The sequence below is a fragment of the Phaethon aethereus genome (assembly GCF_964289735.1).
Source record: "Phaethon aethereus genome assembly, chromosome: 13".
NCBI classification, from domain to species: Eukaryota; Metazoa; Chordata; class Aves; order Phaethontiformes; family Phaethontidae; genus Phaethon; species Phaethon aethereus.
The window spans coordinates 21623874-21647842 of record NC_138589.1 but is presented as its reverse complement, the minus strand read 5'-3'; the positions used below and the strand labels follow the sequence as shown (position 1 = coordinate 21647842).

Below are 23969 nucleotides of genomic sequence, written 5' to 3'. Positions count from 1 at the left end.
CGTGCCCACGTACAGACACACACATGCACACAACCCAGAAGCACAGAGAGAAACAGGATTAGAGATTTATTTCTGAAAAAATCAAATACAGAAGTGAATTCACAAGAAAAAACAAAATCTGGTTCACCATATCATCTTAACATTTTATAAAAAAGTAAAGCATGTGTTAATTTAAATGATGAGAAATGCTAACAAGCCATTAACTTCTACTCCCATCACTCTCTCTATTTGATAAATAGAGAAAGAGACAAACAGAAGCAGGTAAAGTGTACAGACTGAAATCCTCACATAAAATCCTGCAAAAAACATTCAGATTTAGGGTGCATCCAGTCCACTTCTGCCTTTCTTTTTAAACACAATAATGTTTTCATTGCCATTTTATAAATGGAATTATGCAATCTTTTAGGAATTTCACTTAAACAAGAATACAGATGAGCTCATCAGTGCTGTGTCCAATTGTTGCAGGAAAGTTTAGCTTTATCTTCTAAATAAAGATAAAGAAGTCTAATGAGACCTTATCATGGGCTAGGACGCAAAAGGGAACAGCATAGCAAGGAAGGGATTTATGTGAGAACCTGAGTAGAACACTTGATGGGGCATGGGAGGAGTTTTATTAGTTTGGTTTTACACATGGCGCTAGAACTTTAAAAAAAAAAAAAAGCAGATACCAACCCATTTCCTGCTTTTGAGTTGCCTTTGCTGTCCGTGCTGAGCTGAGAAAGGACATAGTGAGGAGCTTTGGCACTGTCGGCATCAAATATATCCATGTTGGACTCTTCACAATCTCGACGTTTGATCCCTGGCCTCTGCTTTGGATTTCGTTTGCGTGATTTACGTGGCACCTCAGTGTTATCATTGTAGGAACTGGTACTCATGTTACTGAAGTTGGAGGGTGAATCCTCCATCCACATACTGCAGCTCTGTTCTGACTCCAATCCACACCCCTCATCCTGGCAGGACATCCGACTGTTGTCCAGCAAGTCCTCAGGTGGTGGCGAGATGTACAGGACTGTGTGTCTCTTCGGCGTTGACTGCTGCTGCTGGACTGTGTTACTGGTTAACTGCTTTTCACTTACCCCTCTGGTACTTACCCCCACGGCTGAGGAGCAGCTCTCCACTTGCATAGCCTTGCTGTCGGTGACTGAGGTAGAGTAAATGGTAGGACTGGAAGAGGTGGTAAAGGAGCTGCAAGCACCGCCCATGGAGGAAGAGGAAGGAGCTGAAGAAGCATCTGCGGTGTATAATTCAGAAGTAAATACAAGATACAGGGTTCTGTGTGTGCTGGCTATAGCAGTCCCATTGAAATAAAGTGATTTATGAACCGATTTCTTTCCCCCAAGAAATATTTGGAATTTGGTCAAGTTTTAGAATGTAAATGCGTAAAGCAATACAGCCTAACCAATACAGTACTTTGGAAATGTCCAAATATGACTTAGTATGATCCACTGTAATCAACTTTTTTAAAACTTAATGTTAATTCATAAAAATGGCTGCAAGTAGACAGAGCTTTCATTGCCTCAGCTGGACTAGTTATTTGTGTAGAAGCCATTTCATCTAAAATAATGGAAGCCCCAATGCAAAATGCTTATAATCCACATTCAATGCCAATTAAACCATTTATTGTTGGAAATTTTTATTTTTGAAAGAGACGGGACTGTGCTTAGCCACAAAATATTAAAATAAGTTTCTAACCTATGAAGCAGAGAACTACAGGTCATTTTTAATGCAGACACTCCCTGCTTCAGAGGCAAATCCTGGAATAAAAATATGAGAAAATAAATGAGAAAGAGCTGCTGATTATTCCATCATAAATGAGAAATAAAATATAAAATCAACGGAGTTGGTAGGCAAAATGGAACTGGTATCAGTCACTATGACATAGCTATTTATTTTGAAGGTTCAAAACGGGGATGAAATATCTGTATTGGTGACATGCTGATACAAGACAACACGAAATTTCTGTAATTTGACTCTTTCAGTCACTGAGAATGGTTTCTCTCAGACTTTATTAGCCGAGTCCCTTACGTGTACGGAGACAACTTGGGACAGACCTCTGAAAAATTCGTATTAAGCAGGATATTTTAAACAATGTGACTGTGACTTCTCCAGAGGTCACACAGATCAATCTGTTTCAGAAACATGAAAGGACAGCTAAATGATTAAAACAAAACCCTGAAGATTTCTGGAGAACACCATTACGATTTCCACAGAAGAATTTTAATGGACAAATCAGCTGAAAACATAGGCTAAAATGTTTGAGAGGAAGCAGTACTGATGAACAGAGGTCTTTTTTATTTATATTAGCTGTAGGTCACTGAAAAATAACTGAATTTTCTATTCAGATTAAAGCTTCCTAGGGTGGAGATGCTACTTTCTGTATTTCTGCACTGCTCACCACACCTTACACAATAAACTAGAACCACAGAAATAATCCAATTTTGGAAACAAATTGTACATAATATATATACATAATTATACAATATTTTTGTACAACTAGTTACTGGTGCCCTAGAGGTAATACCTATTATTACGAGGAACATGATGTTTTCCTTTTTGTTGTTTGGGATTTTTTTTTTAAATCCAAAATATTATATTAATCTCTCAAGTCTAAAAGGTTTAAGGATTGTTGAACTATTTTATCCAGTTTAAGTTATTTAAAACTAACAGAATAAAGTATGTTCAGCTAGGATATATGTCTTTAACTAAGTGCAAAACTTAGCACACCTTCCTAGAAATCAGCCTACTTATGATTACCAGGGAGTATCAATGACTGACAGTAAAGCATTTTTAAACCTTTATTGTTTCTTACACCTTTTCTGTGCTAAATTAGTTTAAAAGTAAGTCTACACTACTTGAGATTGCAAAATTTAGTGGTCATTACAGTTTATCAATAAACTATTTTGCTTTTATCTTCATAGGACGTCCCTTCCTATGTCCTCCCAGTGAAGCAGGAGCAGATGAATGATACCAGTTCCATTTTCCAGTTTGTTCTTTGGCAAATGTAGTGGCTGAAATTGGAGAATTCAGTCACTTTGAACTGCATTCCAATTTAAAGGCAAATTTATCCTTTCTATATCATGCATTAATGCAATGCTTTTTTCAAAAACATTTATAGGATTGGCAAGAACTATTAAATCTAGATATTAATTTCAGTGACAATATTTAGGAGCTGATTTGCAGCCACTTTGAGTTGAGAAAGATCATTGTTATTTGGGTTGCTTACTTTGTTTTGTTAAAATAGGATTAGTTTCCATCCATCATTTATACACCCGAACGGGAAGAAATAGAAATATGCAGCACGCATACAGCGTATCTGCTGCATGCAGGCGTTTGCAAACAGAATATCTGGAGCACGCGGCAGTAACACTGCAGAACTGGATTACTGAACAGCAATATTTCCCCCATTTAAAACCAATTCTTCTTTTAACGGATGAAGTACAACGCAGTGTATGCGCATCTCGTGTTTGCCTGCCCATGACAAAGACTTTGACAAATAAATAATAACGTACATTGAACCAGGTAGCAGGGCTCTCGAATTGGAAGACTTTTCCTCCAATAGATTAATATCAAAGATTTATCTTTTTGCAGCAAATATGGGCAATGTTTTAGAAAGGTCTTTTAGAAGACGTGTATGAAACACTTAAAGTGACAATCCATATGCAGGGCTGCACTAGAACAGGTATGGCGACCACTGATCGTACCCTGCGCATCAAATGGTTCAATGCGTATCCTGTCCAGAAAGGCAACGATTGTACTTTCCCCTCACTTTCCTGGGGGGAAATAAAAAAAAAAAAAAAAAAAAAAGGACTAAACAAAATACTTTTCAGTATAAAGCTAAAAGAGCTGGTAATGGTATCATTGCTTTAGGGTGCAGCGTTTTGCAATATTTAAGTTGCTATCATTATTGCTATCCAAAACAATTTCTCCTCCAGATTTTTCCCCTGGAAGTTAAAAAGCATGTACATGTATGAATATGTGTATATGTTTTTCCTTTATACATTTAAAAAGGAAAGAAATACTGTCCCTTATAAATTGGTTATGTTCTCCTCCATTTATCAGAGACACCCCTATGTAACAATAAGATTAGATTATCGGAACAGTATTAAGCTAAACAGTAACGGCAAGAAAACCTCTCTCTCTAGCCTTATATATTCTCAAATGAATGCCATTACCATCCATAAACACACAAGTGTTTTAACGCGTGTACAGGCCAGTGTCTACTCATTATAGTAAGTAAAAATACGTAAGAAAGTATGACAAATATTAAAGCCAATGAACTAAACTGGCTATATTAGAACAATCAAATACACAAATTTAAAATTCTGAGGGCTAAATTAGTCATTGCTTTAGTAACATTTTAAGTTATGCAAATACTCAGAAACATAAAATTTATTATGTTTTCTCATGGAGTCTGCAGGCTTTTAGCCAACTCATCCTCCTTTGAAGTAATAAATAATAACTGGAGTCAACCAAATACGAATTCACAAAGTTGCTATAATGAATACATCACTATATGTTTTACATGGCTCCCATTTTTTCCTATCAATTGATTCTAAAGCCAGTGACAAGACATGCATATCTGATACCCAAAGGAGATCTCTTGGTTGAATATGCTGCATTTTGGGGAAAAAAAAAAAAGTTTATTCTAAAGTTTTCAGTAATTCAAACTTGGCTGGTATTGCTTTAAAAGGCGAGAGCATTTTGCATTTCCTGGTTTTGAGGAATAAGTCTTCCCCAACATGCAGATAATATCCAAAATCAGCGGACGCTGAGTGCGAGGGGGATACCTGGTCACTGGTCTGTCAAGTGAAGAGTGCAAACATACACACACCTTCCCCAGTTTAAGCATTTCTTTTATTTGAGGTTACTTTCTTTAGACACATGTTAACGGGAACTGTTACAGGTGGCTCTTTCGTTTGCAATTTAACAGTGCTTGCAATGACAAATATATAGTTTAAATGAGTATGTACAGTTTGAAATATAAGACTGAATATATTTTAACACAGCCTCAAAATAAAAATTGCTTATCAGAGCAACGACACTGAATAGAAGCCAAGTGCATGTTATGGCAAGAATACAGCCACGGTATTATAAACAAAACGTGCACCAGCATCACAAGGTTGGTTTTTTTCCCCCTTTTTCTTAATAAAATAAATGAGAGAGAACAGAAAACTACTTTCACATTAGAGCAACTTTGATCACTGTTGAAACTAAACCTCCTGAATCTACTCACTGCCATCACTGTAACATGTAAGGTAGTTGAAATAAGTAATTCAGAATTTGTTGCCTATCCTACAAGCTTTTTTTCCTCTAAGAGAGGCAGACTGATATCAAACAGTTCAGCATAAGGAAGTCCTGGTTCTGTTTTGGACATCTTAATTTACACATTAGTAACACACAATTCCGTAATGTGTAAATGAAAGACAGGTTTTTAGGTCTTGATTGTTTTCTAAGTGGCTAGTGCTGGAGTTCAGAATGCAAATAAAGGTAACCAATAACCCCGCACTACTCCTAGAAAGACTGTATTGCACAGAAATTCCAGTTGTTCACGATACCAGTCATTTGTACATTTGCTTCCCAGAAAGTCTGAAAAGGTGCCTACCGCTCCCAAGCATTCACCTCACTCTCAGGCAGTGAACAGAATTACATTCACAACCAAGAGACTGAATAATTCAGGTTCTTTCTGAAAACAAAAAGCAGCCAAAAAGCAGGCAGTGGAAGAAGGGATGCAACACGCATGTGGCACAAATGCATGCTGCTAAAAATCCCAGGCTAATATAGTATCAGAGACTAAGGGAAGAACACATAGCAAAGAGCGAATCAGCAAAGTCTTTTTCTTTTTGATGACATAAAGCATTGTACAAAGAAAATATATTACCTCCTGAGTTTAGCAACTAAGGCAATGACATATATTTCTATATCCTATTAACTTGTGAAGTCAAACAAGGCATTCAGCCTCTAAAAAAAAAAAAAAGGTCTGAAAGGCAGGAGAAAAAAAAAAATCACTACTTGGCATTGAGGGAGTCTTGTCATTAGATAACACTTACGTGGAGCCAATCCCGAAATCCTTGTTCATTCTTTCCAAAGAGATCCTTAAATACAAGGATTACCAAATTCTCAAAAAGAAACAAATAGCATCCTGATGACTTTTCTTTTGCTGGTTTTTTAATTGCAGCTGGGGTGCAAAGCAAGTCATTTCCCAGACTGGAAAGCTTAAGATTGCAAACGCACATAAATTGGAGATATTTTTGTTTCTGCAAGTTTTTCAGCCAGGACTAGCAAAAAGCCATTAGAGAACTCCGAACCTAGCCTGCATCCCATGCGATCCCCTAGGCTATGTTCAGAAAACAATTAAGTGTCAAAAAGTGAAAACTCACCACACAGGGTGAGGTTTAGGTGGTGTATAAGCTTAATATATGAAGTATACCCATTTACTAAATTTGTTCATGTATCTAACATGTCATGTTCTTGATAAGACTTTTATATGTTAATGGGTTTATCTGAACCACTGGACACAGAAGAAGAATTTCAGAACAAAACCAAAAGGATACTATGTGCAAAATTTCCACATCAACCCTTGTGTTGCCAAAGGTTTTAAAGGTAAAAACCAGAACTTACAAAGTGGCTGCAAACCTGCTTTCAACACACCTCACATGCCAAACTTGGGTTTCTACTTTTCTTCTTCTTGTATTACTGATGTAATGTCAAAAACTTTTCCAAAAAGTTTAGTTTCAAATCAGTATCAATCCACTATTTAGAAATAAAACAAAAAAAAAAAAAAAAGAAAGAAAGAAAAGAGACTTATGAAGAAGTCTGAAAACAAGACCGACCTATACCCTGGGTGAGATTGGATGGGTTAAGTGTCTCTGGCACTATTTGTCTTCACTATTGACAGACACTGTCACACAACCCACCACTCGATGCCTGTCTCTGAATGGCGAAGCTAGAATGCAAGTTAAGTGTATTAATAGAGAAAAAAACTAGCATCCCAGCAAATATAATAAAGCAATCCAATTCACCAGTTATTAAAAACACTCAGATTCAAGATAGGTAGGTTAATTTAATTTACATTAAGCCCAACAGTGTAAATTCCCCTTACATTCACATGCTGAACCAAGCAGTGTATTATACTTCGGGTAAATACATCAATCTGGTTTTGTTATAAATGACATCCGTTATTAAATTAACACTCAAGTTTAGGTCTCTAAGTTGAACTTTTGTTAGTGGGTCACACACACCCCAATTCCATGTATCTTAGATCCTTCCCCACTCGGAGCAATAACCAGCTGCATCCAAGCAAGTCAGAAGTCTAGGACCCTCAGCTGCTCTCTTCAAGCTCTACCTGTCATCCCCTCAGCTCCCCCCACAGCCCGCTATCCTAAAAGAGTGACTGTACGATGATGTCAGGATTGATGGATCTGACAAAGAACACTTCAATTTAAGAAACAGACTCTTTTGTTCCTTAGATGCACGGTTGTTTTTCTTCTAAGAAATTAAGAACCCCTCTTGGCCGTCATGAAGTCTTCGGTGCTGCTACTGCAAGGAGGTGCGCAAATAACAGTACGGTAAGATTGCTCTCTTTCTGTCCTTCACTGGCTTGGTTTTTCATTATTCGTCAAGGAGCAGGGAATTCTCTTGCCACAAAGTAATTCTCAAGCTTTTCTGATAGAAGAATAGGATCCACTTAATGCAAGAATTTACCATAAAAAAAAACCCTTTCAGAATGATAAAACAGCTTGTGTTTGAGCAGTTCTGGAAAATTGGGTTTACTGACTATATGAGATTCAGGAAGACTGAAAATAAACTTGATCTAGAAAAAGAGATGATCTGGAGTACATCTATGTAATCCTTCGTAGGTAATCATAAGGAAGCTCTGCTCCACGCAGAGGAGCAGGTATGCACCCAACACACATACAGTCCCAGACAACTACAATGTTTTAACTGACTGTGCAGAGAACTCGTCTAAGAAAGTTTCCATAAAATGGAAACGGTAAGAGAAATCTTACCCTTTCGCATTTCCCAGCAATGACTTCTCACCAGCACACGGCTCAGAAGGATGAAGGAACCTCTCCACCGCCCCCAAGCCGTACCTAATCACCTCTCCCAGGCTAACGCAATTAGCTCCACCACAGCTCTTTGGGGCAGGCGCTATTGCCGGGAGTAATACTTACACTTGGTGTCATCTACGTTACTGCTAACAAGCCGGAGCAGCCAGGGCACTGCACCAATATACAGCACCAGGAAGATGCATTTTTAAAGAGCATTAGGATCTGGTTTAAATTAATTCTGTAAGAAAGAAGTATTTGACACATGACCGAAGAAACAAGCACACTGCAGACAGAATCCCTGGAAGACATCCTCCTAGGAAATTACAGGAAGGCATTTCCAACTGGGAGGGCGGTGGGAAGGGGAAGGGAAAAGCTTACAAAGCAATGGAAGTTTTTATAGGCATTGGAGATCAACTACAAAGAAGAATCTTTTTTTCTGATAATTTGTTTACAGCATGTACTTATAAGCCCAGGATAATAGAATTAGTAGCAGCACTGATAACCCCTTTGAAATTTCTGGTAATTATTTCTGTATCAACAGGAAAAACTGACTAATGACACCAGGAAGGATGATAAATTGCCAAAATATTTTCATTAAAAATAAAAATCAAGAAGCCTGACTCTAGTTACCCAGAAAAAAAACCTACCCAAACAAAAAAAAAAAATCCCACATGTCCATTTTGAAGTTTTATTAGAATCTTTAGCTTGAGAATGATGAAGAAGCCTTATTTTGGCAGTGGCAAACACGACCCATACCCCTTAGCACCTGGTGTTTACCCCACAGGCGATGTAAGTATTTTTATCCATTTTTCTACAGTAGCAATTGAGAAACAAAGCCTTATTTTCCTAATTAAAATTACCAAAATTGCTTATAGCAAGTATTTCAATAACAACTCTGAACAAAAAAGCCAAATACTCCTGTTTGGGACAAGTTCTTTATCCCTTTAATTAAAAAGGAGCACAAAATTGTCATGGTCACAAAAAGGTAAAACGTTTATCATTTACCAAATGCTTTCCCAGGATACAAACACAGATGTTTGGGAACCAGAAAAATACAACACATCACAGATTAACGGTATCGAAATATGAAAAATGCAAAAAAGAGTTCAGTAAATACATCTCTGTGGCATAAAAGCTGTTCCCCTTTTGTTACAGCATGAACACCACTTTTTGTGGAGAATTCAATTTGAGATAAGAACTGGAAACTCTCAGGATGGAAACAATGCAGGAATTACTGCTGGGGAGTAATACAAAAAATATGGAAAGATATATATTCATCTCTGTCGATAATGGAGAGCAGCTTAAGAGAGCATCAGTGAGCTGAAGAAGCTCACTCCAAGATCTGCTACAGAAAGAATAAAGAGATGATAAGCAGAGAAGCAAGTTTCTCTAACAGTTTTCTTCGCTGGGTTTCAGAAGGTTTCAGCATCCCTGTTACAAAAATGCAACACTTGTTTAAAGCACATGATTGAAAATATTCCTGCATCATCGCCAAAAGACAAGAACAAGGTGTTGACCTATCAACTAGAAAGATACCTTTGAGAAAGGACTTAAATCAGCAGTTTGAACTTTAAGTATTTGAAGCAGTTGTTCAATGTGTCTTGATCAACACAAAAAATTTGCTCAACCTTTAAGAACCAACTGAAGAGAATCAAGCAACCCTCCTTGCAACTGGAGCTTATAAAATACTGCCGAGAAGGCATTATTAAAGCTTCAGGCACATTTATTTCATATAAGAAATCTCTAGGCACAGCTTACAATGCCACTTCTCAGCGTGACACCCTCATTTCAAGAGTCTAGAAGATGATTCATATTTAATGTGTTTATGATACCCCACCAGGGAAAATCCTCCTTTTTCCTGTCCCTGAACAAAGACACTTGTCATTCAAATAGCAAGCACAGAGAAGGGTTTCTAGCGTTGAACCCAGATCCTTTCCCTCCCTTCCGCCTTCCAGAAGAATAACAGAATTAGAAGCTTGAGATAGCAGCTTAGGTTGTGAACATCACAGCTCAAAATCCTAGAGTTCTATTAAATTATACTTGCCTGTTTGATATTCAGAGTGGGTAATACCTCTTTTGGCTGGATTAATGAATATGAGATACACATTTATTAACAAATTAATGAAAACCCAATCAGCAACATTCCATTTGAATACTCTTAAAACTGTTCTGTAAATGACAAAACAAATTTCCAAATGCAAGAACTAGAAGTCTGCCCCTGCAAGGTCATCACTGCTAAAAACAGCCCATCCTGCTCCTCAAAAAAAAACCCAGAGAAGCTAACTGCAGCAATACATATTTTTCACCTATAATGTGATTTATATGGAACAAAACCCCACAGCAAAGTGATTGACAGAAAAGCCTCAAGTAAGCTGAATTTCAGCCTTACTCTGTGTTTTGGGAAGCAGAGAACAAACTGTGTAAACTATTACAGAATAGTAAAAATGATGACCACTTTGGATCATTCCCTGCAATGTAATCCTCTCATTATCAGGAGTAATCATATCTGCAGTTGACTTCTACATACAGTGTGACAGGAGCATTTCAAACTAGCCCTTCCTTTTAAAAACGAGAGATTTAAAAAATGAGATTAACCTACAACACTGTGGAGACTGAACTATCGTTTCCCAAAAAGTGAAGTTTTAGAGCAAGTAAGAGCTGACATTAAAAAAAAGAGGAAAAAAAAGGCAGAGACACTTACACAAAACAAAGGAAATATTTCCCATATAGGAACACTAGGATGCCAAGTCATCTTTCCTCCTCACCCTATCATCTGTACAGTGTCAGCTCCTCAAAAATACGCCTACACTCTGCTATTAAGGAGTTGATACATGCAAATGAATAGTCAATCTTGGTCGTTTAAATATATATTTTACATTTGTATTTTATGTTTCCCCTTATGTTTCTGTAAGCATATAGACATGCACAGAGACCAGGCTGATTTTCCTCTTACTTTCCTGTTAAGAGGTCAGAGCCCAGCCCAGCCAGACTTCTTATTACTACAAGAGGCTGGGTCACAGGCCTTGAAAATGTGGTAGCAAGACACTATAGCAATCCTAAAACAAGTGAAGAAAATGGTAAGGCACCCTTTTACCTAGAATCATCGTACAGCTATGGCAAGAATGCAGCCCAAACTTGTGTCCTATTCTCTTGAGGAAGCAGAGAGATTTGGAGGCAGAAAAAACACACAGCTAACCTCAATGAAAAACAGAAGCACTCCCGGGATTCTGGAAGTCAACTGAGAGCACCGGAGAATGCTCCTGCTCCAGGGTAGCCGTGTGCTGCAGGTACCACCACAGTTCAGAAGTGCTAAGCTCAAGATGGCTTAGAGAAGGAACCCTTAATCAGCCACTACACAGCAGGAATTGGTAGGAGCAGGGACCATGACTATAAAACAATCCACTGAGCTCCACTGCAAAGAGTAAATTCACCTCTCCTTGTACCCCATCTACAACTTTTGTAGACGTTTATGTTCGTTCCTCTGTTCCTAAGCTGTCCCCAGCTAGAGAAAAAAAGTCTGGCCTCAGACTTACCAGAAATACCCAACCATCTGTCCACCGCTAGGTAATAATGTATCTTATAATAGATATTATATATAGATAATATTTTATGTTCTTTATATATGTACATATCTTACCTCCCAGCACCACAGGGAGGAGCAGGGACTGTTCTTTTCAGCTTTCTGCTCTGTCGCTATAGTTTTAGAACACAGCCTACAAACCTGGTTTGCAGGTAAACATTAAAGATGCACATATTTTCTTTCAAGGATGTGGTAGAGGAGTGGGGGAAAAAACAAAACCAAACAAAAACCCCACTAACCAGTTACGCTAAAGCTATCTATCTGATTTCATTCATGGGACAAAATGCTGAGGCTGAGCCTTGCCCGATGCCTACAGGAGCCCTGTAACAGCACTGGCTATAGCGCTTTGGGCTGGGGCTCACCTCTCCTTACATGTGTACGCAGCACAGCTCGCTGTGGAGTGGTCCTGGTCATGACAATTATGTGTTTATAAAAGACCAGGATTCAATTTTCTTGCCCTCGTTGTAGTGGACGCTGATACAAGCAATAAAATCAAAAGTAGTCTTTGCTCTGTTCGGGGGGGTTTGTCTGGTTGGTTAGTTTTTTAACACAGTTTTTAACAACCTGGAGAACTGTACTTGCTCATGCTTAATGCTTCTGATCCTGATTTTAAGGGCACCCAGAAACTTAACCGCCTCGTCATGACTCTGATGGAAGGTGTCTGAAGCCACAGTTCAGTGAACAATTTAAACCAGCACAAACTAACAGCCACCGAGAGAAGCCAGCGCCTTTCCCGACTGCTCCTTCTTCCCCACGTGACTCCTTTCCTTGTGCCACCAAAAGCATTTGTGCAGACCCGCAGCGAACTCAGCCAGACAACTCTAATCTGGTTGAGGTCCTTGATCCAACCAACGCACGCTGCAGCACACACATGAAAAGCTCTTCTTTCGGGAGCAGTATCGGCTTAAAGTCTTTTAAGTGTGATCTCTGACATCGAAAAGTGTTCTTAATTGAAGGAGTAGGTCTCCATTCAGTGTTAACACAAAATCAACACTATTTTTTGAAGTTTTTCGTTCACGAAAGTTGTGCTGCAGTTTTACTCAAACACAGCTAACACGTTCTTAGTTTTTTTAAAAGGAACTGGACTGGCTGTTAGCAGACACTAAATACCTGGAGGTAACAGACATTTAGTTCCATTGAAGTTTTTAAGTCTTTTCTGTTAGATACAGAATTAATTAGCAGTTCATGTCTATCTGTGGATTTAGAGTGTAACAGGGTTTGTGGGACTTTTGTTCATTTATATGTTTCACATATTCATATTCATTTCATATTCACTTTTGTTCACGTTTCTACAGGATTTGGTTGCTGCTGTATCTCTGAACCAAACCAATCATTAAATATCTTGATTTTAGAAATAAATGCCCAAATTATTTTTTTAATAAGTGATGTAGAAATACCAAATCCTTTCAATGTAATAAATAAAAACAAATTCTTTCAATGACCAAAGTTCCACTGTGCACAGTTAAATCCACAGGTTCTCTCAGAAGAGGTCTGGCAAAACATGAATGGTGAGCAGTGCTGTAAAGTTCCTCTGACAAGTCTACAATCACTTCAGTTTCTGATCAGGATTCCTGTACCATGCAAATCTGGGAAACATTCTCACACAAACATTTAATGCATATGAACTCATAGAGGGGAAAAAAGGATAATGCAGCTATCTGAATCCTCACCTTAAATATACACATTTTTCTCAAGCAACAATTTAAGGCCAATTAGGAAAGTGGAACATGACCTTGTAAGAAATATGGGGAATAAATTATGCAAAAAAAAAAAAGCCCCAACTTATCCAATTCATCTATCGTGAGCATAACAATCATTTTTTCCTCATTGCACAGATGTTTACTAAAATATATAAGTTACTGACAAGAATTCCAGATGCAAAACAGCACTAAGGCTAACTTCACAAATCAGAACTTTGTCCTTAAATCCTCACTTTTTTACGTTCAATGAAGATCAATAACAGAGTCTTTAGACTAAAGTCTAAAACATGACTGGGATTAAGCTAAAGATGAAGATAAAAAGGTCATGCCTCATTTTTATATGCCGTCAATTAGAAAAACAACTAATTATAAAAGTGCCATCCTGACATATATTATATTCTCATGTATTTGAGAATTTTTTAATACATTACAATAGATAGCTATGTGTGAATGGAGTTTAAATACTAAGCTTCCTCAGGCTTCTTAAAGGAAAATATGACTTTTCTTCCTCCTTACAGTTTGGTAAAAGCTTCACGGCCCAAAATGTATCTCCCATTCCATTTTTTTATCCTAGCTAGAATTTGCTGTTTTACAGTCGGTCAGCATTCTGCCTTAGATCCAAACAGGTATTTACTACCTCTGAAGACAGAGTGCATTCTAGGAGTTAAAAGATCTGTGCTGCATAATAACAGAATAGCAACACACAGAGAGAGAGAGAGAGAGATCTCTCTCTCTTCATAAGAAATAAGTTATGAAATACAGCAACCATTAACTAGAATACTTGATAATTTAGATCACCCAGTTCAGTTTAATTTACATTACCTAAATTCTCCTAGAATGAACTCTGTTACTTCTCCACAAGCTCTTTTTTACAATCAAAACTTTGCCAGCACTGTTCATGTTGGCCAGAACGTTACAAACCTTAACAAAGCAACTGAATAAAGGAGAATGCTTACCAGCAGCAACTACAGCTGGAGGCGGCGAACCTGCCTCGCCACCGCTTGTTTGGCTCATGGATGCTACAGATGTTTCTCTGGAAGGTGGTAACTGCAGCTCCTTTGGGAGAAGGTCATAGACAGATTCTGTTGAACAGAAAGCATTTTATCAAAAATTTATTCACGCTCTGTGTAAGAAATCATGTTTTTGCATAAAAGATATGAACTGTGATTCAACCTTTTCAGAATCTTTTGAAAAAGTTACATTAAGCACTCGGAGTTCTTAACATCATGGAATACAATTATTTCAGAAAACAAATAAACAAGACATTAAGATACACATTCTCAAGATCAAGACAAAAGGATACAAATTTGTTCCAGCAAAGAAATAATTCATGAACTTTCACGGAAACTGTACGCTCTTAGAATGAAGGGGCAGAATCACATGAGAATCAAAGACAAAATTGTTCTCAGAACTCAAACTGTGCAACTGACCTCCAAAGAAAGAGAGACTAATTCAGTACCATTATGCACGGAATATCCTATGAAGTCTTCCCAAAAGTGTCAATTCTTGTTATGCAAGATCCCTTACTTCCATTTATCCAACTTTTTTTTTCCCCCTCAAATTCTTCTGTAAACTCATGCAGATGCTCCAAAGAAAGCAGTCTCCACTAACAGAATGGCTAGTGCCAGTCCATTTTACACAGAAAGCTCTTTGCCACAACCGTAGCAGATCTGTGCAGCAGTACAACCTCTAAGAATTTTTTTTCCTGACTTCTCTATCGTGAGACAGCTAGTGGCCACCACACAGCTCACCTGACAGCCTCAGCAGCCAAGACGGGATAAGTGAAGTCAACAGCCTCATGTTCAACCTGGTTCTCCATGCTTGCCGACAGCTCAAGGCAAGTCACTGCCCACAGTCAGATGGCTACTTCGGAGTTCAATTAGCAAGAGCTCTCACTGCACCCAATGACTGAGAATGTATCACTGAGTTTTTCCGAGATGATAACAACTCCACTCCGGCATGAGCACGCAGCTGTAAACGCATCTCTTCAAGGCGATACACCGAAGACGCATCATTTCAAACACCCGCTTTGGAGATGTAAGTAACCTAGAGGAACAGCTATAAACCAATCAACAATCTACACCACAAAACTTTATGAAATTCCTTTGTATGTATTATTTAGATGCCTCAGACAGATACGGAAAACTCAATGCGTGTTGCATTTTTAAAGTTCTTTTTTCCCCTATGAAGCAATAATTATACTCAATTGATCCTAAAGCAAAATATATTTGTGCAGCAGTTCTTCTGTAAAATTAGAAAACCCATAGAGTTGTTAACTAAAAAGCATTATCTGCATTAGGCCCTGTAAAAAGTGGAACATACTCAAGACAAACACACAGGTATATACACACCCAGCAACATGTAACTGTATTAAAATATAACACATACAAACGCTGGTTATGCCAGAAACCAGAACAGTTACCATACTAGATAAGAACGAAAATACTCCCACCACCAAATGGCATAAAAAGAGCCCAAGAAAACTTGAATGCTGTTTACAGGATACTACTTGTCCGTGATGCACAAAATCACAAGCAGCTACCGACAACGGCTGCGAACTGGTGGTGCGGTGTAACCGGAGTTAGCTCCACAACCCATCGAACTTCTTCCCATCTGCTGCAAGACTTATTTTTTTTCCAGTTACACCCACTTTTGGGAAAACTAACTTTTCAGTTCCGTGACAAATAAATTAAAAACAAGTTCTGTTTTGTTTAAGACGATAATCAAAATATTGGCAACCAGAGGTGGCCATCCAAATCCCAAGCAGAAATCTCTGCTGAGGTTTTCTGTAAGAGCTACCCATAATGGTGACACAATATGCAAGAAAAATATTTTAAGATCGCTCACATTAACTAGCCATAAACTCATTGTTTTGTTCTTTGGAACAACCTGGGGCAGGGGGGAAATTAGTTGTGCTTACTGAAGGTCTTCAAAGGTACTCAGAGGGAACAGGCATTTGTCATACTTCTGCTCCTGTTTTACTATGAGGAACGGCTGCATTAGCATTTCCCTCAAAGATGAGGTTCCCTTTGTAAAATTAACTGGTTCCTCAGCTATTAAGGCCTGATTCCTCAGTCTTCTGAACTAGTGATTTTCAACACCGTAAAACTGGCCTTCACAGTGAAATAAGTTAGACTAGTTTTAAATCTGTTATGTAAAAATATGGTTACAATGATGCTTCTCATTTTATACTTCACTCACTTTTCCCAAAAAAGGCTAGTTCTTTTTTAGTCATATGATAACCGTGTAACACTTTATTAAGCAGGAGTACTGTGGATTTTCTGTGTGTATGAGCACTTACATAGTTTAAACATACTCTAAATTTTAGTCTTTATTAAAGAAGATTCATCATGCCTTTATTTTATCTTATAATTTTTACTAAAGTTGCATGTGCATACAGACTTGAATCCAATCCAAAAATTAAAAAAAAAACTAAATTGCATTTAAAATTGTTACTAGCCAAAGACTATCTCCTTACGCCTGCTTTGCCAATGAGGGGGAAGAAAAGCGGCTATCAAGGCACAATTCTATTTTAAGATGGGGAGTGCAGAAAGTATACAGAAAAAAATACATTGACTAAATAATCAAAAAGAAGTTATACTGATATTTGAACAAGAATGTCAAAGGTGAAGGAAGTAGAGAAAAAGTTTGGGGGGTTCTGTGTTGTATAACCACATGTGCTAAAATCATAGGAAAGAGTTGCAGTAGATACTCACTCTTAGAACAGCAGGAGCAAACAGGGCACTGGAAGATCAAGTATTACCTACTCTGGGTAAAAAAAATTTTAAAATCTACCAGTCAAGTTCTAGCTGGACCATCCACTGCAGAGCAGAGCAGAGAGGCTGTGCATTACCTGCCTTGCAAAAAGGAGCACGTTCGATCTAATATCATTTCCATGCAGTTGCATTCACAGCTTTAACGACGGGGAGGACTGTAAAAATGCAGAACTGGGAAGCCAAGAAGACCAGTTACTACTTCCCATAGTCATTGTCAGGCAGTTTCCGCACCGGCACTGTAAGAACAATACAGCTAACCAAGAGGTGTCATGGTAAATTCCAATCTTGTTTAATACACAGAAACATTAGAGTGAGAACCCTATTAATGCACTTACGCTGACTGCTATTGGGGATTTTCAGTCTCAGTTCTCCCCTTTCTTTCACAAGCTGTGAAGCCAGTCCTCACATACAAAGCCCAGGGAAGCTATACGAAAGAACGACAAGCCAGCGTAACTCACGCTCCCAAGCCACCTCGCATTCCGCAAGCACAGAAACACAGCCAGCGCTGCATATTTTGCAGACATTTGTTATTTGTCATGCTGCATTCTGAGAAAGCTTCTGTGAACCACAAAATCCCAAGCAGTTTTCAGAGAAAATGTTTACTTATTTCCACATCGAATGGCTCCTATAGGCTTGGTCGCTGGCATAGCTATCAATACATCAAAAAATTCTCCAAATGAAATGTGGCATTTGGAAACCACAAGATGTGTGTGGGTCTATTTTCTGCTGAATTACAAATTTTCTTCAAGATGAGTATCTTAATTCACGAGACTGAAGAATGAAAGGTTCAGATTTTGTCCCAACAATGAAAAGCACAAATACCAGCCAAAGAAAAATACAGTTATGACATGAAGGGGTGCTTCCCTGCTTGACATCCCTGTGCCTCCAAGTACTACTGTCCCTGCACCCAGCAGTTTGTACAACCACTCCAGACAGCAATCCCTGTATATGAGCACCAGCCTTTATTCTGGCTGGCACTGGTACTACCACCTAGAAGAGGTGAGTAAAATCCAAGCTCACTTCTGTGGAAAAACCAGCCATGGGCAGATGTCCGGTGCTGGAGCAGCTTGCTGCACTGCAGTTAACTCCCAAGGTATCTGCCCAACCTCCCCTATGGAAAATTATGCCCGTTCAGCTTTGTTGACAAAAAGTGATTTTAGTTCAAAGTGCACCCTGCAACAAATTCTTCCTACTGAGCCGTCTAAGTCTGTAAGAAAGTCACACACTTGATTGTGCCCCAGCTGGGAAGGCTATTGCCTTTAGAAGAGTAGTAGCAATATTTAAAGCTGCTGCAGTCACTTGACAGGCAGATCTGCTTATGCTGAATATTCTTTTATACTTAAAGACACTGGAAGCAACTCACCAAGTGTTTCTGTTACGCAGAGTCTTTAGTGATGGGCCCCAAAACGAGGGATTGTAACACAGCATGTCTGCGTGTGCATGTAAGTATAGAAACACTTGATTTTTTTTTTTATATGTCAAATATATATATACACATATTCATTCCTTTCTGTTGTCTCTCAAGAAATCCTCTTTGAGGAGAGAGTTGCTCCTCATCATAATTCTGTCATGACTCATAAGGTATTTGGTGTTGATTACAAAGCCTCATCTCCGAAAGCTACATTATTAGGTAAGAGTGAGCTTTTCTCTTCGGGTGGGTTGGTTGTTGCCCCCCCCCCCCCCCCTTTTTTTTTTTTTTTTTTTTTAAGAAATTTATTTTAACTCTCAAACATTAAGAAGATTCTGTCAGGTTTGCTGCTTTAAAGGGATGCTCAGATCCAAAACTCCCACAGCATATTTTTTCTCAAAGAATACATAATTTTAGCAGTAATCCACAACACGCACAATTATAATCTTTGTGAATAATTCTAACAATATGGTAAAGAGAGGGAGGCAAGGAAAAGCTAGTATTAGAATTGAAGCACATTCCCAAAGGTCACAAGACCATTTAATTTCAAGCTTCATTGATAAAGACCAAACTACTTGAAACGTGGTCTAAAGTGCGACACCCAGCTTTTACTTGGATACCACACCTAAAACTGAAGATGCACCCTACACCGGGGAAAGAAGCTGGCGTTAGCCTTGACAGTTGTAAACATGAGAGGACGGAGCAAGCTGTTCGGAGGGAAGGGAACACTGCTTACCAAGTCACTGTGAGGTACAGCCAAGAGAACATAGATGTGGTGGAAGAGGAGAACAAACAGCACCATGAAGGCTCAAAAGAGATAGCACGCCCTGGCCACCATCAGTGCCTCCTCTGCCTCCCCAGTTCTTCCAGGCCGATCTCCTCCTCTGCTCTCGTGGTTATCTCTAACTTCCCTTCCCTCCCCTCCCAGCAGTGGGAGAAATACTGCGTAAGAACGTGCCAAATAGGAGTGAGGGAAAACATGGGAGGTCTACACACGAGGAGGAAAAGAGATCAAAACCATGGGGTTTTCCAGCACAGGAAGGACATGGAGCTGTTGGAGCAGGTCCAGAGGAGGCCACAAAAACGATCAGAGGGCTGGAACAGCTCTGCTGTGAGGACAGGCTGGGAGAGTTGGGGGTGTTCAGCCTGGAGAAGAGAAGGCTCCGGGGAGACCTTACTGCAGCCTGTCGGTACTTAATGGGGGCCATAAGAAAGGTGGGGACAGATTTGTTCATAGGGCCTGCAGCGACAGGACAAGGGGTGATGGTTCTAAACTAAAAGAGAGGAAATTCAGACTAGACATAAGGAAGACATTTTTCACCATGAGGGTGGTGAAACCCTGGCCCAGGTTGCCCAGAGAGGTGGGAGATGCCCCATCCCTGGAAACATCCCAGGTCAGGTTGGATGGGGCTTTGAGCTTTGAGTTGAAGATGTCCCTGCTCACTGCAGGGGGGTTGGACTAGACGGCCTTGAAAGGTCCCTTCCAACCCAAACTATTCTACGATTCTATGAACACATGGCAGAAGTTTAAGGTCAAATCCAAACTTCAAGAAAAAAAAAACAAACAAAAACAAACAATTCCTGGTTTTTCTTCAGAACAGATGTAGCTTCATAGTCTAAAAGGCATCTTTAGTGAACGGGATTACTAGGAGCTATCATTTCAACGCTTTTCTGCAGAATCTGAAATTGTCTGGGTACCTTTAAGAAGGCTTGCTGCAGCAAACCTGCTCTACACAACTCAGACTTCAAATGAAACTTTGTGTTTTCACCTAAACACAGGCCAATGTTTATATATGCCGCACTATAAATAGCATTAAAGCAAAAACTGACAAATTCCAGAAAGATTAGAGTTGTTGCAAGGAAACTAATTCTTCCCCAGAGGATATAGTTTCCCTCCACGCCTGATACCATATTTAAATATAGCTAAAGCTCCCTCCCCTACTGACCAGCTCACCTCCATCACCATGTTTTACGCGTGTGTGTGCATGGAATTTTCTGCTATAATTTCATGTTTGTTCATGTGGAAAACACCCACAAAAAGGAAAAGGCAGTATTACATTTGAAGGCAAAAATAAAAAAGTCAGCATCATTACGTATTTCTACCTAATTAACAAGAAAAAAAATATGTAGACAGAAACCCTGTTTTCAGCAGCCACTGTGTTGAATCAGGGAGTCAAGTTTCAGCTGGCTGACAGCACTTATGCTGATTGCAAATCCCCTTGACAAATCTATAAGTTGATCTCAAGTCCATGTTTCTTTTGCCACAAGTAGCTCCTTTTATACCCAACAGCTCCCCTCAACGCATGTTCTTTCTCCATATAGAAGAGAGGAACGTGCATTTCAGGATTACTGTTATTATGAAATATAAACAAGATCAACACACAAACAAAATAACGAAGTACTAATGATCCAGCCAAGAGTCACACACAACTCGTTTCCACATACAAACCTCCATCTGCATTCACATAATCAGTTACTAGACATCCTATTTACAATAAACTTCTGAATCTCTTCCCTCAAAATACCTCAACTAGACCAACTAGATGAGCTCAGGCTTCGCAAATTCTACTACTGAAATCAAGGACACATGGGAACAGGCAGACTTACAAAAAGTATTTGAAGTGTCAAATTTCTTCAACTGCCCTTTATCCGATTATCCTACCCCTATAATCTCTCCTCTGAGATCAGCTGCTTGTAACTTTGATCTTCCTGCCAGTTATACTGACAGTTCAGAAAATTCTATTTCACGTGGCTATGCTGACCAGAACAGCATCAAGCATTAGGTCAGTATTTGACACTGCAAGGTTTTAAATCTGGGGAAGACAAGATTTTGTTAGTCTACTGCTTGAAACTGCACAAAACATTCAGAATTGAAATATTAATGAAAAATCGTCAATATGATATCGGACTTGCTTGTTATTGCAGCACATCTAAAACAGTACAGCCGAGGCAAGTAATAAGCATTCCAGCACACTCGGCTATCGGCAGGAACCGAGCCAGCATCCAGTCTCAGGTGAAAGGCATTCAGCACTACTTTTCTCCAAAAACTCCAAGAGCAGCAACAAATCCTGAAGATACACAAAAGGCTATACCACACTGCTAGGAGGGTTGCTCACCCAGTATAAACTGCTACACACAGTTCATTTTAAATTAACAGGCCTGAACAAAACCTATCTGTGGAAGGGCTGGATGCATTACGATCAGTCTGCACAAAAATATATCCTTGGGTCAACATCTACCTGGATCAGTCCCAGCAGCTGGTGACAGGAGCTCTGTCTTTGAGGGCGGGAGAGAGGAAGAGACGAGACCTAGGAAGGATTTAGGCAAAATAACTCAAAGAAGGTACAAAATGGTGGGCAAAGCTGATCTGATGATACTACGGTGGTTCGTGATGGCACGCTGAAATTTGTAAGTGCTCCTTCTCCTCCTACTTTATTCGCTTCACCTTAGCACACACACAGTTGCCCCTTTTGTAGAAATGTTTTTAGATTTCTACACACAGACTAACCAGGCTAAATTACAGGCATCTGGGCTTACAGCAAAATCTAAGTACTCCAGCCTTTCCCCATCACCACCAACAGAAAATATTCTACTTAAACTTGTAAACCATTCTCATCATCACAATATCAAAGAACTTTTCAGAAACACACCATGCCTTGTGACCAGGAACATTAGGTTCCTCCTTACTAACTAGGAAACTGTGATTCTATTTAGACTTTATTCTTAGGAACATAGCAGCTAAGCTTATGGAAGCAAAGCGAACACAACACGACTGCTTCCTGTCTGGGAGTGCTAAGACAACTGTCATATTCTGTGAGAAGTCACTGCAGCTTTGGACATGGACCAGAGAAAACCCCACTTTTTCCAAAGCATATGTATTCTCCGCATGGAGAGTGCTCTCCCTCATAACAAAAAAGGAGAATTCTCATTTCTGAATTTCAGATAACCTCCTATAGTCAGAACAGCAGCCACTTTCAAGTAAAAGGTCTCTTGTTAAATAACACAAGTTTAACACTGAAATAGATAGATGCTGTCACTTCAAGATGACAGAAGGCAGTAATAGGAAAGAGAAGTAGTTTCCCCAAAATAGTTAATGAAAGTGGTTGCAAATAATCAGTTCAGCTGTAATGCAGCAAATCAAGTACACATGGATCCAGCATTCCAACACATGTAGCACTTGCAAGACTCTTCTGCAGCTACTCACACTTAATGAATCTTGAATGACTTTTTAGTTGCATCTACATAGGAACTTCAGCTATACAGATTAAGAACTGTGGTTTCTAGTAATTTAGTGCCTCATTAACTCACACTGTGCTAGGACTGGTTCATGATGTTACAAAAAAACTTGTTTGTGCTTCTCAAACTTTTGTGAGGCTTTCTTAGCCTACCAGTAAATTTAACTGAGATCCTTCTGGCTGGTTGTCCAAAGAGCTGCTTCTTTTAACGCAGCACTTGCTAATGCTAGGAGCAGGGAAGGTACCGAAAACCACAGAGAATACCAGTTTCCATTGTTTAAAAGCAACAGCAGGCTCATCCATGATCAGTGCAGACATCCTCATTTTCTAAGTCCTACCAAACACCTTCAATGTTACGGAAAGCTCTTTAGACACACCAGTGATTTCTCTATGCTTTGCTACTCTGTACCAGAAGCAAAGCCATGCCACCCGGAACTTCTGCGCATGGAAGCCAAGTTATGAACTCGATGAAGAACTTTGCCCTGACCTACCAGCTAATCAGGCCACAACTAATGTAGAGGGAGACTGATATCACCACTTGAAAAGGTCATCTACTCCAGACTGCTGCAGGTCCACAGAATCCTGCTATAGAATTAAGAGAGCAATATGCAGTAAAATAGCCATTTCTGCTTTCTAGGCAGGTAATTCCCCTCCACACTCCTGCTTAAGAAATCAATGTAAATTCATTAGAATAATCCACTAACCTGCCAACATTTCCACACTATTTCAAGCCTATTTTTGACAACACACAGTTAAGAACACAAAAAAGAACCCAGGAGAGAAGTATTGCTTCTGCCTTTAGCTGAAGCTATCCCTCCACTGCATGTAATAGCCTCTAAATCAATTTCTGATCGTGATGTGGAAAACCCCTTTTTTCTTTTTTTTTTTAACAAAGATGTCAGGCATCACTTAACATGGCTGCAGCTCCAACTCCTACATCAATGCCACTTCTCCAGGTTGCTCCCCAGGCCCAGCCTTGAGGAGGTTGTTGAAATAGAGCCCTGGCTCCCTCCCAGCCCACCTGCCTGTCTGCCAGCACGGCGATCCGCTCCTGTGACTCCCCCGCTAACGCTGGGGGCTCCTTCAGAGGCATCCCTTTTATCTCCAGCCCTAGACTAACAGGTAACGACAGTCTTCCCGCTCAGAAGACAATCGTGCGGGAGCGCACGATCAATAAATGGGTGAGGATGAGAACCAGCCAAACTGTTTGAAGTGGAGGCAG

At 39.4% G+C, this 23969-nt stretch overlaps 1 protein-coding gene across 2 annotated transcripts in view; it reads right to left on the bottom strand.

Moving 5' to 3' along the window:
* Nucleotides 1–23969, bottom strand: part of NFAT5 (nuclear factor of activated T cells 5) — a gene marked incomplete at both ends in the record, with an annotated part of 66308 nt that overhangs the window by 25543 nt on the left and 16796 nt on the right. Inside the window, 2 exons of one of the 2 annotated variants that reach the window (XM_082005820.1) lie at nt 673–1231; nt 14285–14410. In XM_082005820.1, the coding sequence (XP_081861946.1) occupies nt 673–1231; nt 14285–14410 (685 nt within the window). Of the gene's footprint in view, nt 1–672; nt 1232–14284; nt 14411–23969 lie in introns of those variants that run through there. The other variant, XM_082005821.1, reaches the window with a different exon arrangement.